At 36.2% G+C, this 15,330-nt stretch overlaps 2 protein-coding genes across 7 annotated transcripts; one reads left to right on the forward strand and one right to left on the reverse strand.

Annotated features, from left to right (window-relative positions):
* Positions 1–270: 270 nt before the first annotated feature.
* Positions 271–5,332, reverse strand: LOC104735735 (D-xylose-proton symporter-like 2). Of its 5 annotated transcripts, none has more exons than XM_019235178.2 (15): positions 4,944–5,332; positions 4,482–4,579; positions 4,070–4,148; positions 3,732–3,791; positions 3,521–3,587; positions 3,318–3,442; positions 2,726–2,827; positions 2,232–2,600; positions 2,112–2,159; positions 1,933–1,995; positions 1,561–1,641; positions 1,369–1,467; positions 944–1,081; positions 606–741; positions 271–522 (listed from the first exon to the last, which is right to left on the reverse strand). In XM_019235178.2, exons 1-14 carry the CDS (start codon positions 4,989–4,991, stop codon positions 610–612), a joined length of 1,509 nt encoding a protein of 502 aa, XP_019090723.1. In that variant the 5' UTR covers positions 4,992–5,332; the 3' UTR covers positions 271–522; positions 606–609. The 5 variants fall into 5 exon arrangements, with proteins under 5 accessions (XP_019090723.1, XP_010453879.1, XP_010453878.1 ...); XM_010455577.3 differs by having other exon boundaries at positions 271–512; positions 602–741; positions 4,944–5,320; XM_010455576.3 differs by having other exon boundaries at positions 602–741; positions 4,944–5,231.
* Positions 5,333–6,682: 1,350 nt separating this feature from the next.
* Positions 6,683–15,287, forward strand: LOC104769990 (protein EXPORTIN 1A). Of its 2 annotated transcripts, XM_010455580.3 has the most exons (32): positions 6,683–7,121; positions 7,778–7,894; positions 8,074–8,166; positions 8,263–8,334; positions 8,489–8,596; positions 8,707–8,789; positions 8,920–9,058; positions 9,143–9,211; positions 9,303–9,380; positions 9,523–9,585; positions 9,679–9,723; positions 9,875–9,982; positions 10,111–10,209; positions 10,349–10,552; positions 10,690–10,749; positions 11,015–11,125; positions 11,411–11,508; positions 11,634–11,742; positions 12,053–12,118; positions 12,203–12,301; positions 12,381–12,461; positions 12,536–12,625; positions 12,761–12,846; positions 12,946–13,026; positions 13,118–13,300; positions 13,437–13,503; positions 13,613–13,723; positions 13,832–13,939; positions 14,024–14,161; positions 14,270–14,407; positions 14,507–14,611; positions 14,708–15,287. In XM_010455580.3, exons 1-32 carry the CDS (start codon positions 7,023–7,025, stop codon positions 14,828–14,830), a joined length of 3,231 nt encoding a protein of 1,076 aa, XP_010453882.1. In that variant the 5' UTR covers positions 6,683–7,022; the 3' UTR covers positions 14,831–15,287. The 2 variants fall into 2 exon arrangements, with proteins under 2 accessions (XP_010453882.1, XP_087337528.1); XM_087481402.1 differs by lacking the exons at positions 6,683–7,121; positions 7,778–7,894; positions 8,074–8,166; positions 8,263–8,334; positions 8,489–8,596 and adding an exon at positions 8,620–8,635.
* The last annotated feature ends 43 nt before the right edge of the window (positions 15,288–15,330 follow it).

Raw genomic sequence — 15,330 nt, forward strand, 5'->3', positions numbered from 1 at the left:
ACTTGAGCGGACCAAACCAACGGAAAAGGCCAAAAATACGTAACGTGTCTTTGTGGTCAAACACAGTCACTATCCTCGTTTATTGGTCGGTCATCTGTTAAATTCGTCTAAATTTTGTTTGGCATTCTTAGTTGGCAATACATAGCACTCACAGATTTTTTTTTTTTTTTGCCATTGTAGTCGCAACCAGAGAATTAGTAATTTACCTCAGTTGATTGAGAACCTTCGGAGTTCGGAGCATAACTGAGTGGGACATGCAGGTAGAACCTCTGGGGAATCATTTTACAAATTTTATTTATCTTTTATTATGTGTTTCCTTTGTTTCTTTTACAATTACTACAAAGATATTTGAACATATTAATTTTTCATTTTCGTACATGTGAATTTTGCTCCAGCACTAGAGCCTCTGAAGTAACCACTGCTTCAAAAACCTAATGATGTGTATCTTGTGCGGCAGATTTGTGATTCACTAGACACTTGGAGACATATGTTTATCTCTGAACCTGCACGCACTGATGATTCCTGAGAGATTTAAGAGTACAAATCAAAATCATGTAAAGAAGCAATCGACGACTTTGTGATCTAATCAAAAATAACTAACCTACTTTTTTAGAGACATTTGGCTTCAATTTCCTCAAGAGTGAGACCTTTTGTCTCTGGCACAATGAAGAATATGAAGACTAGAGACAAAACACATATCACACCAAACGCACAGAACAGTATCCCAGCTCCCAACAGTTCCTGCAAAACAGAGCCATGTGCAAGCCAAACAAAAGTTCCAGTTAGAGAACAAAACAAGAAAAATACTGCAACTGTGGCCTGTGGGTGTGTTCGAATAGATTAACATATTATTTCTCTCTTTCAAAAGGTTTTGCTACCATTTGTACAGTATTAGCCATACTGCAAAACAATGATTTTTGTCCTGAAGGGAATGGTAGGTTACCTTTAGGGGTGAAAAAGCAAATGTCACAATTGCGTTTGCACCGAAATTCACAAGCACTGCTAGACTAAGACCTCGACCTCTTAACTTAAGGGGGAATATCTCCGAGATCATCAGCCAACCAATTGGACCAAAGGATAGCTGCAAGATTGGTAACATCATATCAATACTTTAAAGCTCTTATTGAAAGTATAAAACCAAACATATTACCATTAACCTACATGTTCAAAATTGAAAAACTAGAAGCATTTCAAAGTTTGAAGGCGAAAATAATGAAACTATGAGCCACATTTGTATATAACCTCGAAAGGAACTACTTGTTTTGACTACATCTTTAGATCAGAAAGTCTTTCATACTTTTCAGGACTAGCATTAGCATTTTGGTACAGAAGTTTGATCAACAAAAGTCTAACTAATTATTCGTTTACCTGGTAACAGCCCACATAAAGCAACAGTGCAACAACAGCAACAACTGGTGAGGCGCTGAAAAAGAGGTAGTATGACCCCAGCAGGAATAATGAGACAACCTGTTTGACAATAAAAATAACAAGTGAAGATACTCAGCTTAATAAATAGAACATGGATGAGAAAAGACAAAGAATAAAACATAGAGGACATACCATGCCGCCAACACCACCAAGAAGTAATGGTCTCCTTCCAAGTCTGTCAATAACTACAACAGCTACTCCTGTCATAATCAACTGCAACAACATAGGTGCCATTATTTCTTAGAAAGCAAGATAACTTTGTAGCAGAGGCAGGTCTCCAAGGAAATATGTTCCATCAAAACATTGTTCTTTAGTGTCGATCGAAATTATTCTTTTACGACTACACAGTTTTAAATGTCGATCTGTAATGGCACTACTGCTAGCACTGATAACAGAGATTGTAGAATGAAGTGCATCTATATATCATATTGTAAAGGTAATTTAAAAGTATATCAGGTGAAAATTAGTATCTTAAAAATTTAGCCTGGTGGAAAAAATGAATACCTTCAATAGACCAAGCAGAATTGAGACCCTTGTTGCATCACCTGCGGCAGAAAATCCAGCGGTCTAACAGGAAAGGTGGGGGGAGGGGAGAGAAGTTAAATATCCACTTGTGAGTTCCCAAGTGCAACAAAGCCAATATTATACTCTACAGAAAGTTTATCTAGAGAAGAAAAGAAAACCTGCAGTATTGAAGGTGCATAATAAAGCACACTTGGTTGCCCAGTTATCTGCCATTTGACAAAGTTCATTAGTAATTACTCTTCTAAAAGAGCCCAACAATTAAATTTGACTATACCGACCTGTTGAAACAAGACTAGACCTCCTCCTATGATGAGAGCTTTCAAGCACTTCCCTTGAAATAGTTCACCAAATGTGACTTCTTTATCCTCGCCCACAACAGAAAGTTCAGCTAAAATCTCGCTCACTTGTTCAGCAGCTGAATCAACAAAAGCAGGACCTCTAAGGCGGCAAAGAGATTTGATTGCAGCCTCTCTTTGGTTCTCCACATTCCCTTTCCCCTGTATGACGCGCAACAAAAGCCACCTAGGGGATGCTGGGAGCCACCACATCCCAATTCCCATAATAACAGCCAAAGGGACACTTGTTGCATACATGTAACGCCAACCAGAGAGAATGTTGACTGTAAGACTACCGATTCCATAACCTCCCTGCATTAAATTTTGTGTAGGATATGTGAAATTAACTTACTGAACATTTTAAAAACAAGAGGAGCAACTCAACTGCTTCACATAAAGAAATTAATGTCCAAAACCTATGAGCTTTAAGAACTTACAACCATCCCAAGGACTATGAAGAATTCCTTTAGTGATACCAGTTGCCCACGAATCTCACTTGGAGCAGTCTCTGCAATGTACATCGGAGCCGCATGCATTGCCTAAATTTAATTCAATTCTTGTATCAAGAGTAATGTTGTATGTTATCCATAGCTGAAGGCTGAAACACATGGTTTCATACAAAAAAATAAAAATAAAATAGATCTTGTCTTTTGAAAGGTAAACAAGATTCCTAATCACTAGCTTTCAACCTGGAGAAACATAAATAATACGGAGGACCAGATGAGTGCTGTCACAATATATGTCTACAGATCATTTATGTTTGTATGAGGATGCATTGGATAACAACCCATGCTGAGCAATAGATGCTGCATCAACTGTTACGAACTGTAGTTTGGGAAGGTTAAGTTAGGTTGATTACGAGTGTGGGTGTCCTAATGTCCTATAAGTACAAGGCATAATTTGCTCCCCTCCTAACAGATGTGTGATTCTTACTACACCGTCAAATGCATAATATAAAACGTTAGAGCAGTTGGCCTGCATAAGCAAATTTTTAGATGTCAAACATTAAAGAAGCATGATCAGTCTTACCAGTCCAACTGAGACCCCATAAGTAACCCGTCCAATTATCAGAACGGAATAGATTGGTGCTAGTGCAGTCACAAGGGCTCCAATGAGAAACAATATTGCAGCCAAGATCAGCTCTTTTCTTCTTCCTTCCAGAAATTCAATAAATTTAACACATTATTTAGTTTCATGCCTACCAAATGAAGAACGTGACATACAAAACCAACCTATAACGTCAGCAATAGTAAAAGCCACAATTGAGCCAAATAATGCACCGTAAAGTGAGCCACTGGTCTGAAAAAAAATTAACACTATGTTGTAAGCATATTTGTCTTTACTTGAAGTGAAGACCACAGATCCAGAGCGGGAGGAGAATAAAAGATGAGCAATGACCAGCATGCAGAAGAAGTAGGAAATAGATATAACTTGGAAACTTACAACTAGACCCACATCCACTGAGGAAAAGTTGTACCATGAAATTCCACTTAATGAAGGCGACTGCATGAAAGGAGAACGCTGAGTAAGATAGCCAAGTCATAGGTTTCTAAAAGAATGTAGACAATTAGAAAGAACGCACATGCATGTGACAACAATATACAGGAGAAATCAAAGGGAAAACATGGTCCGACAAGACAAGTGTGAAGTACCATGGTTTAGTAGTAATATCTCAGTCCAATGTCCAGAGCTTTATAATGATATGGGCTTTAAAAATTTAGAAAAGTTGAATGGTAACAAAATTCTAGGACTAGAGAGTTTCAGACTGCTTTTAAATTTACCTGAAGTGAAATGGTTGCACAAGAAGTTGCACCAATTTCATAACCATAAAGCAGTCCTCCGAGAGCTGGAAAGAAAAACCTAATAATGAAACAGAAACTTCTTAACATGCATAGATCAATCATCAATAGACTAGCTACAAAACGAAAATCACCATGGGAAAAGAGTTAGGTCCAAGCTCCTGAAGATGATTTGTGTTTTTATATGAAATATCTACTTTAGAGGTATGCAAAGGCCTACACACAGCTTTCTAGTTTCCTAGTCAAGATATATATTATGCTAAATGATACACAGTATAACCACATCGGCAGTTTTCATTGGCAGAAATACATGAGTCCACAAATTTTCATTTGTTATTATTATTATCAGTTTGAGAAGTACTAAAGTTGGAGAAGAGATGAGAGAGGCACTCACGGGAGAATGGCTGCAACCACAGAGTAGTTTTCTGGGACATGATTCTCTTTAATAAGAGGCTCCCTTTCTGAGCTGATCTCACCAGATGACTTACCAACCTAAAAGAACGCATACACAGTTTTCAGAAACTTGGCAAGAGAAAAAAAAACACACACTAAGGAACAGACTTTGATTGAAACAATTAAACCAAACTACACAGCGTCTAGAGTCTAATAATCTCATTATCAAAAGATAATTGCGAGGCTGATGGCTAAAACCCCATCTACAAACCTCTCAATTTCTTCTCAGAATTGAAGTAGTAGCCCCCAAAATGAGAGACTCTAAGATACAAACACTTAAGATTCCAATATAGCTCAAAATCGATCTCAAAAGGTACAGGTTACGAATTCACTTGAGAATTAAGCCTTGGATAATAAAATCGAACAGGAATTTTTTTTTAAAAAAGGATCGTATACGGTATACCTCTCTGGAAACAGAGGAGATTGGTTGCTGCTCGGGATCAATCGCCATAGCTGTGTGTTTGGAGCTCGAGCGATCGAAAAAGGAATTGAGGGGGCTTTGATTCGGGTTGTGAGTTTACGTTTTGTTCAACCGAAACCCATATAGTAGTAGGTAGTACTATTTATAATTCTCTGGGGGTTTCTGAAGATTAACTACTACCACTCGACTCAAAGACACTACGTGGAGAGGTTGGTGACGATGACGGTCCTTAGAATTTGCAATGGTCAACTATGTTCAATATCAACCGTTAGATCCGACTAATAAAATTTGATTTCTATTTTATATTGGATGATAATATTATCCAACATTTTGAAAATGTTTGATTTCATCAAATTGACACATTCAATACCAAACCAATTCAAGGGTGAAGAAGAAGAACAGACATGTTTGAAACATCTTCCAAACAATTTTTTTTTTCTAACCTAACAATAAATTAAAATAAAACTCCAATATTACTAGCCCAAACCAAAGAAAAATTGTTTACAAAAATAGATTCTGACACTAACGATCTAGAAGAACGAGCTAAACAATCCGTCTTCCAAACAAGTTTTTGACGAGCCTTTTGAAATTTGCACATATATTCATGTAAATAATCATTTTACCACTCTCGACTTTTTAACAATAAATTTCATAATATTATGAACTAAAACATCTTATACAGGGGAAAATATCTACCGCATATCAAATTGTTTTGTACCCATTGGTTCTTCAATTTGAATATTAAATATGTTTTTTCCAAACATTAATAGTATATTTGTAAAAATAGTTGATATATGCATCAGAATCATACCTAATAACAACAGTCTGAATTCAAAGAAAAAAAAATCATAGGTTAGACCTTTACATAGTTAAAAAAGATATGACCAAAATATCATTTACAAAGTAAAAAACAAAAACAAATTTATTATGTTTTAATGAGTAAAGCTAATTAGGTTATTGTGAGACCAGATTTTGATGCAATTGTATTTAGTTTTGGTGCGACATGGACATTTGGCTCGAATTTATTATGTGTACACATATTAAATGTCTAAATCTATACAAAAATGAAAAATCATTACTAATTTATAGAGTTTTAATTGTTAAAAACTTGTTATGGTATTGAGAGACCAATTTCGACCATTTCTTCTACAATGTCAATTATAAATTTGCAACGAAATTGAAATTTTAATAACCTTGAATCTATAACATAAATTAAAAAGAACTAATCTACAATGTCTCAATATTTAAAAACTTATCATGACATTTTCTGGATTTAGCGCGAATAGACATTTGGCTCGAACTCTAAACTTTTAGATATTTTAAAATTTAGTAACATTGAATTTATATAAAATAAAATAGAACTATGGTGTTTCAATGGTTACAAACTTATCAAAATATCATCAAGAGATAACTTTTGGAAATTAGTTTACACTTAAGCTCAAGGTTATATAAAGAAATAAAAGAAGGAAAAAATGCATTAGAGGAAAAGAAGTTTGTATTCCTTTATGAATGTTTAAATTCAAGTATTTTTGAAAGCTGTTTTGTTTTCTGAAGTTTCTTTTTCTCCATCAATTGAAATAACACAAAAAAGCATAAATAAATTATTAAAATCTCTACTTAACAAAGGGTCTCAGAACATTTTTTAAAAAAATTAGAAAGTCTTAGTAAACTATTGAGTGTCAATTCAAATTAATTAATTAAGTTTCCTAATTTAATAAATTAGGAAAGAAGAAGAAGAAGATGAAAATTAAAAAAAAAAAAGAAAAGGATTTCAACAAAGTCACTCGTTTTCTCCCCGTCCCCTGCGTCAATTTTAAGCTCTCTCTCTCTCTCTCTCTCTCTCTCTCTCTCTCTCTCTCTCTCTATATATATATATCTATACGTCCCCTCTTTTCTCGCTCTGTAGAAACCTTCCTCTCTCTCTCTCTCTAGATTTTTGTCCCCTTTTCTCTTTCTCTCTCCTAGGGTTTTCGTCTCTCTCGTTCACTGTTAATAATAGTCTTATCGGACCTCCGGAAGAAGATTCTAACTGCGAACTTTGCTTGCCCACATCTATCTGCCATGGCGGCTGAGAAGTTAAGAGACTTGAGCCAGCCGATTGACGTCGCTGTGCTCGATGCCACTGTTGCGGCCTTTTTTGTTACCGGATCTAAGGAAGAGGTTGTTCAATTTATCTGCTATTTGACTTGTTCGTCGGAAATTTTGAGTGGCTGGGACGAATCATTAAGTGTTTTGTTAATCGTTTTGAGTGTTTCTTCTTCTCGATTGGGTGTGTGTGTGTGTGTATAAAGAGTAGGAATTAGGAGCGTTTCCTTGTTAGGGTTTTAGCTCTCTCATACGTTCTTGTTCTGAGTTTTTTTAATCTGGATTTCAGGGTCTGAAGGTTTAGTACCGTGTTGAATTACAGTGGTTTAATTGCTCATTCTGAAACTCGCTTGTTTTTTTTCTTCTAAATGCGTTATTGAGATCTTCGTTTGGTGAATTAAGTCCGTTGTTCTTTTGTCGCTTCATCGTTTCCTTGCGTAGATGTCTATTCTCCACGAATCTCTTCATGCTTGATGAGTATTCCAGTTATACCGGTGTAGCATTGGCTGAAACTATTAGTTTTTCAATCGTATTTGAAATTTTATCTTCTGGGTTTGAGTTTATCTGGCTCTGAATTATCTTGTTTTCTCCATGTAATAGCGATTTTTTTTGTTGCTATGATTATTTGTTTTTTCTGATTACTGAATCTGCTTCAGTGTCAACATTCACCTCATTCGTATCTGAGTTTTTTACCTTGGAACTAATCCACATTGCTACCAAACCATGTTCAGAGAGCTGCTGCGGACCAGATTTTGCGGGATTTGCAGGCTAATCCAGATATGTGGCTTCAAGTTGTCCACATTCTACAAAACACGAAGAGCATGGATACCAAGTTCTTTGCTCTTCAGGTCAGTTTTATTAGCCTTCTTCTGTGGCCACGTTTCATATAATTCTTACATCACTTGTACATGTTTATCTGCTAAGCTAGTTTGGGAGAGTGGTTCCAAGTTTCCTTATCCAACTGTAAATTAAAACTGTTCTGTTGAGATACTTGACAAGCAAATATTCATTTGCTATCCACTCTCAGGTTCTGGAAGGTGTTATAAAGTATAGATGGAATGCACTGCCTGTTGAACAACGAGATGGAATGAAAAATTACATCTCAGAGGTCATTGTACAGGTATATACTTTTACTTTTGGAGACCTTAGGTTTTTCTCTGAATATATAACTGGGAAGCGTTAGCGGAACTGTTTTAACAATGAGTTTATTTTGTAGCTCTCGAGTAACGAATCATCTTTCAGATCGGAAAGGCTCTATGTCAACAAGCTAAATGTCATTTTGGTCCAGGTATCTTCAGCACTCCCTGACAATATTCAATGCCATTTATTAGTTGCAGTTTCTCTTATCTACTTCGTTTCGCTTGCTAATGCTTACAAACTTCGATCCAACCCATAGGCTTATTTTATCTTCTGGCATAACATATATTGTAATAAATGCACAGATTGTGAAACATGATTGGCCGGCAAAGTGGACAAGCTTCATTCCTGATCTAGTTGCGGCTGCTAAAACTAGCGAAACTATCTGCGAAAATTGCATGGCCATTTTGAAAGTAAGAATTTTTACATGAATATGCATGGCCATTTTGAAAGTAAAAATTTTTACATGATTTCATATTCAGTTCTCACTGGAAAAAAAATAACATTTTCTTCCTTTGTTTAGCTCCTTAGCGAAGAGGTTTTTGATTTCTCAAGAGGAGAAATGACTCTGCAGAAGATTAAAGAGCTGAAACAATCTCTGAACAGGTCTATTTGAGAATCTCAAATTTAGCATAGTGAATTTTTCTTTTTTTTGGTCAAACTATAGTATCTTGTATATGTTGGTTAAGTGACGTTGTCTCTCATTATTTATCTATTTGTGCTTTTCTATGTGCAGCGAGTTTAAACTCATTCATGAGTTATGCCTATATGTCCTCTCAGCTTCTCAAAGACAGGATCTTATACGTGCAACTCTGTCTGCGTTGCATGCCTATCTTTCCTGGATTCCATTGGGTTATATTTTTGAGTCTCCTTTGGTAATATACTTGACATAAGTCATAGATTGATGTTAATTGGTACCACAATTATGTTGTTCTGATTGCTGTTCTGGTTGTTTACAGCTTGAGACCCTCCTTAAATTTTTTCCTGTTCCAGCATATAGGAACCTCACTCTTCAATGTCTGACTGAGGTACCTCCGCTTTTAATTCAGCCTTTCCTGATTCCCAATGTCAATTGGATGTATTATTTATATCTCTATTGGCTCGAATTTTGTCTGCCAGGTTGCAGCTCTTAATTTTGGGGACTTCTACAATGTCCAATATGTCAACATGTACACCATATTTATAGGGCAGCTGCGGGTAAATTAATTGTCTTCTTGTGCTCTATTTATTTATTTTTTGTTTTTGTTCATTCTTACTAAGTTAATGTAGTGCCTTTAGTATACTTCTTGTTTGTCTTTGCTTCTTGCCTGATCCTCTACACTTCTTCTCGTACTTGCAGACAATTCTCCCACCGAGTACAAATATCCCTGAGGCCTATTCAAATGGAAGTGGTGACGAACAAGTAAGTATTTTCTCGAGCACTTGGTTTCAAGGCAGGCCATTAATTTTGAGTAACTTATTAAGGTTATGACTATGTATCTTATGTCATCTCTAGGCATTTATCCAGAACCTGGCACTGTTTTTCACCTCCTTTTTCAAGGTAAATCGTTTTCTTTGTGGAGTTAGATATCTCATGTTGGATTTATTATATTCTGGATATGTATAATGATGGTTCATGGTTTGTGTTTAATGCTTTCCAGTATTTACTTTTTCATCATCTATTTTTTTTAATGATTTTACTATCTGTGTAGTTTCATATTCGAGTCCTAGAATCAGCGCCAGAAGTTGTCGCTTTATTACTTGCTGGTCTTGAGTATCTCATTAATATATCATATGTTGATGACACTGAAGTATTTAAGGTATGTAGATTGTCTTTGCTAAATTGCTGCTAATACTGTTGTACGTTTCATTTTTTCCTTAGTAATGCTCTCATGTCTTTGCTCGTGTCTGAAAGATGACAGTTTCTGCTTACTTGTCGATTGAGCAGGTTTGTTTGGACTATTGGAACTCGTTGGTCTTGGAGCTGTTTGATGCACATCATAATTCTGATAACCCTGCAGTAAGTGTAAGCATGATGGGCTTGCAGGTATGATGGATTCCTTGACTAACATGATCAGTTTTTTACTTTTATATAAGCTTGATACTATACTTGTATATTGTATTTATTAAACTTTCCTTGCTTTGATTTGGTCACTCACCTTGGGCTTTGACTTGTATATTACCAGATGCCTTTCCTTCCTGGTATGGTTGATGGCCTTGGTTCTCAAGTCATGCAGCGGCGTCAACTTTATTCTAACCCAATGTCCAAATTAAGAGGGTTAATGATTAACCGCATGGCGAAGCCTGAAGAAGTACTTATTGTTGAAGATGAAAATGGGAACATCGTCCGTGAAACCATGAAGGACAATGATGTTCTTGTCCAGTATAAGGTACCAATTCTTGTTCAGTTCATGTTTCTCTTCTTCAGATATGTTGGGTAGGGGCAGTGCCATGTTATAGCTCGGGGAAATTTATTTATTTGGATCCTTTTTCATTTTTATCCCATTTCTTGTTTGAACAATTGCAGATTATGCGGGAGACATTAATCTACCTTTCACACCTTGACCATGATGATACCGAGAAGCAGGTACAGTGTCACCATGATGATATTGGTCTATATTAATTTGTGAAATATTGAGGGTTAGCAGTTAAGAGGGTTATGATCAAGTATGGTTTGTATGAAATGAGTTTATCCGTGTTATATTGTGAACTACTATAGTGGTACCCTATATTTAGCAATTTAAATGTGGGTGTGTTATTAGGTATGAGATTTTCTGGTAGACATGTATGCTTACTTTGGTATGTTCCATGCTGTTGTGCTGATGCGAACTTCTGATTGCTCCTTTTTAAAGATGTTGAGGAAGCTAAACAAACAATTAAGCGGGGAGGAATGGGCATGGAACAATTTGAACACTTTGTGCTGGGCTATTGGGTCTATTTCCGGATCTATGGCTGAAGATCAGGTAAATTTTATGCTAGAGCTTAGCTGGACTCCATTTTCTTTTCATATCAGTAGACATTCTTATTTGTAATGCAGTACCTTTTCAAAACAGTAGAAATGTCATACTCGTTTTCAAGATAATTTACTTTTTTGACAGTGTCAACCTTTATTGTTAATTATTTTCTTTCATTACCCTCCCACATTTCATGATATATCAATATCGGCTTGACTGCTCCTGGCTTTGTTTTGGGAAGGTTTGTTCAACATTGTTGTTGGGAACTATTGTTAAACTCCATTTTTTCTTCAGGAAAACAGGTTTTTGGTGATGGTCATTCGTGATTTGTTGAATTTATGTGAAATTACCAAAGGAAAAGACAATAAAGCCGTTATTGCGAGCAACATCATGTAAGTCTGTTTCTGCCTAGGTTGCTGTACTTCTATCATGCTGTATCTTCTATATTTTTCAAGGCGGCATTAGATTTATTTATACTTAACTAAAAAGATTCTCTTTTATTTTGGCTTGGTTGCAGGTATGTCGTTGGACAGTATCCAAGATTCTTAAGGGCCCATTGGAAGTTCTTGAAGACAGTAGTGAACAAGTTGTTTGAATTCATGCATGAGACACATCCCGGTGTTCAGGTAGCTTGTCCCAACCTTTATCCCAAGCTTTATATATTCTGAGATACAGTTTTCCAGGTGGAATCTCAGATTAAATGATGTGTTATTCGCTGTTAAAATCTGTGAATAACATCTTTATAAGATGCTGGGTGTTATATTGGCTGCAAACTATGTCAAGTTTTAAATTTTCGTGTAGTTCACGATGCAGCAATTTATTTATAATCTTAAGCTAGCATCTAAAGTCTTTTTTTTTACCGAGTATTTGTGCATAAAACTGTAGAACTTGCACCATCCGAATCATAGATACTTAATACTTGTGTTTCCCTTTCAGGACATGGCCTGTGATACATTTTTGAAAATAGTTCAGAAGTGCAAGCGGAAATTTGTTATTATACAGGTACGTATCGCTGTCTGTAATCCACCTTTAATATTTCCGTTGTCTTCTGAATGAGAGATCAGTTAAAGTTCTTTGCGCTTTCAGGTTGGAGAGAATGAACCATTTGTATCTGAACTTCTATCAGGCCTTGCAACGACAGTTCAAGATCTTGAGCCACATCAAATTCACTCATTTTACGAATCAGTAAGTTTTCCAAATTTGTTTCTCGCATGCCAATCAGAGCTGTTTTGCTGTTGTGATTTAATTGTTTTTCTTTCTCCAGGTTGGTAATATGATCCAAGCAGAATCAGATCCTCAGAAGAGAGATGAATATCTCCAGCGGTTGATGGCACTCCCCAACCAGGTTTGTTAATTACATATGTGGCTGTTAAGCTTTGTTTATATATCTGGCTAAAACTGTTCCCCTATACAATGTAGAAATGGGTAGAAATCATAGGACAGGCACGCCAAAGTGTAGAATTCCTCAAGGATCCAGGTGTGATACGTACAGTGCTTAACATCCTTCAGGTCTGATTTCTTACGTATTCCTCCCAATCACGTGAATTCATGTCATTATTATAGCTAAGTTTGTGCCTCTCTGTGTTTAGGTAATTGTTGATTTGATTGCAAGGTCCAACTATAAACATGTGTTTTTCTCTGCAGACTAATACTAGTGCTGCTACTTCGCTGGGAACATACTTCTTAACCCAAATTTCCTTGATCTTCTTGGATATGTTAAATGTATACAGGTAAATTCCTGACACATCGATATAGCGCTAATAGTTATAGTACACTTTCTCTACTTCTTTTACCTGATGTTCATTTTATTTGTTCCATGGCTGCACCAGAATGTACAGTGAGCTTGTGTCAACCAACATTACTGAGGGAGGACCATATGCTTCCAAGACGTCTTTTGTAAAACTCCTAAGGTTTGGATGGCTTGTTGCACCAAAGATACAGTTCTAGATGCCGTTGTTTTAAAAACTCGAATAATTTATATTGTAAATCTTTGCTATACAGATCTGTTAAGAGGGAAACCCTTAAGCTGATAGAAACCTTTTTAGACAAAGCTGAAGACCAACCACACATAGGGAAACAATTTGTGCCGCCAATGATGGAATCAGTACTTGGTGACTATGCGAGGAATGTACCTGATGCTAGGGAATCCGAAGTTCTTTCACTCTTTGCAACGATTATAAACAAGTATGCCTCTTTTTTGATGTGTGTAATCGACTGTAATTGTAAAAAGATTGGAAGATCTGGCTGAAGTTTACCATCTGCATCTTTCTAGATAGATGTTTACCATGCTGCAGTATTTTATTTGGATTTTTTCTTTCAGGTACAAGGCGACAATGTTAGAAGACGTGCCTCACATATTTGAAGCTGTATTCCAGTGTACATTGGAGGTAACAGATTTTATGAATTGTGTATTTGACTGGCTGAAAGAAAACTTGCATGGAAGTCTTACATATGCTTTGTATATTTTATTGACACCTTTCATTCATCTTTCTGCAGATGATAACTAAGAACTTCGAGGATTATCCAGAACATCGCCTCAAGTTTTTCTCACTACTTCGGGCAATTGCTACATTTTGTTTCCCTGCCTTGATAAAGCTATCAACTCCGGTTAGTGAATATATTCATGCATCTATGATACTTCTACGTGATCGAAGGACTTGTGGCCTTCTCTCATTATATGCTTATCCTTCTGACTTTCTTGTCATTTTGCAACAGCAACTGAAGCTAGTCATGGATTCAATTATCTGGGCATTTAGACATACTGAGAGAAATATTGCTGAAACTGGGCTTAATCTTTTGCTTGAGATGCTGAAAAATTTTCAGGTTTGGTGTTTATTTTCCTTCTTTTAGTTCTGTGTTTGTGGCATATGTTATGCCTGCTCTAATATTTGCCTCTGATTGTGACAGCAATCCGAGTTTTGCATTCAATTTTACCGGTCATACTTCATGCAAATCGAGCAAGAAATTTTTGCCGTTTTGACCGATACCTTCCATAAGCCTGGCTTCAAGCTGCATGTGTTGGTGCTGCAGCATCTGTTTTGCCTGGTAAAACCATCTCTTCTTTTATTGTATCTTACTTGATAACTTAAGTAATTGTTTGCTTGGGAATGGGTAGTTCTATGCACTCAGATGTTCGTTGATTATATATTTCAGGCTGAGAGCGGTTCTTTGACGGAACCTTTGTGGGATGCTGCAACCGTACCTTACCCGTATCCTGACAACGCTGCGTTTGTTCGTGAATACACCATTAAGCTACTGAGCTCTTCATTCCCCAACATGACTACAGCAGAGGTAAATAAAAACTAAAACCAGAAGTTGATTTTACAGTTGTTCTTCTTGATTCCTCTTCCCAAATCTGTATAGTTGAATGTCAATAAATGTGCTTTACAGGTCACACAATTTGTGAATGGACTTTACGAGTCAAGAAATGACCCGTCTGGTTTTAAGAATAATATTCGTGATTTCCTTGTCCAGTCTAAGGAATTTTCCTCTCAGGTAAATATACATTGTCTTCTGCAAAGCCATTCAAATTGGTTTAAAGAAGTCAAAACCGATAAAGCCTAAGTCAATTTGTTGAATATTTAATCTCAGGATAACAAAGATCTATATGCGGAGGAAGCAGCTGCGCAGAGAGAGAGAGAGCGTCAAAGAATGCTTTCTATTCCTGGGCTCATTGCTCCTAATGAGATTCAAGACGAGATGGTGGACTCGTAAAATTAAGAAGGCTATACAAGAAAAAGAAGAAGCTCCCTGAATTTTTTTTTGTAATAGTAGGTTTTGAAAACAGGAAAGAGTTGAGGAGAGATTATTTTCCCCGACTGTATCTCTGCTGCTGCCTTTCTTCGAAGCCTTTACTCAATTCGATTTTGAGGATTGGAAAAGCTAAGAAAACAGAAATCTTTTTGGGGATAAATTAGTGTCTTTGTTTTGGATAATTAATTGGGTTTAACGTAGATTTTAAACATTAGGGTTCTTCTCTAGTTATTATTATCATATGGTTGGCTCCTTTTTTTTTGCTTTGCTTTAAATATTAGACCTTTTTCGGGTTTGTTTCTATTGCCAGATAACTCGCGTTTTAGGTGCAAGATGTTTTTCTTTTAAGATTTTCTTAATTCTATTACTATTATCTTATCTTGTAAGGTTTCTCATTAAAATCAGTCACTTTAAAAAATGTGCTCCAAAATTTTTGTCTACCATATGATAATCAACTTGTT

Source organism: Camelina sativa, chromosome 13 (assembly GCF_030686135.1).
Source record: "Camelina sativa cultivar CO46 ecotype springtype chromosome 13, ASM3068613v1".
In the NCBI taxonomy this organism is placed as follows: domain Eukaryota; kingdom Viridiplantae; phylum Streptophyta; class Magnoliopsida; order Brassicales; family Brassicaceae; genus Camelina; species Camelina sativa.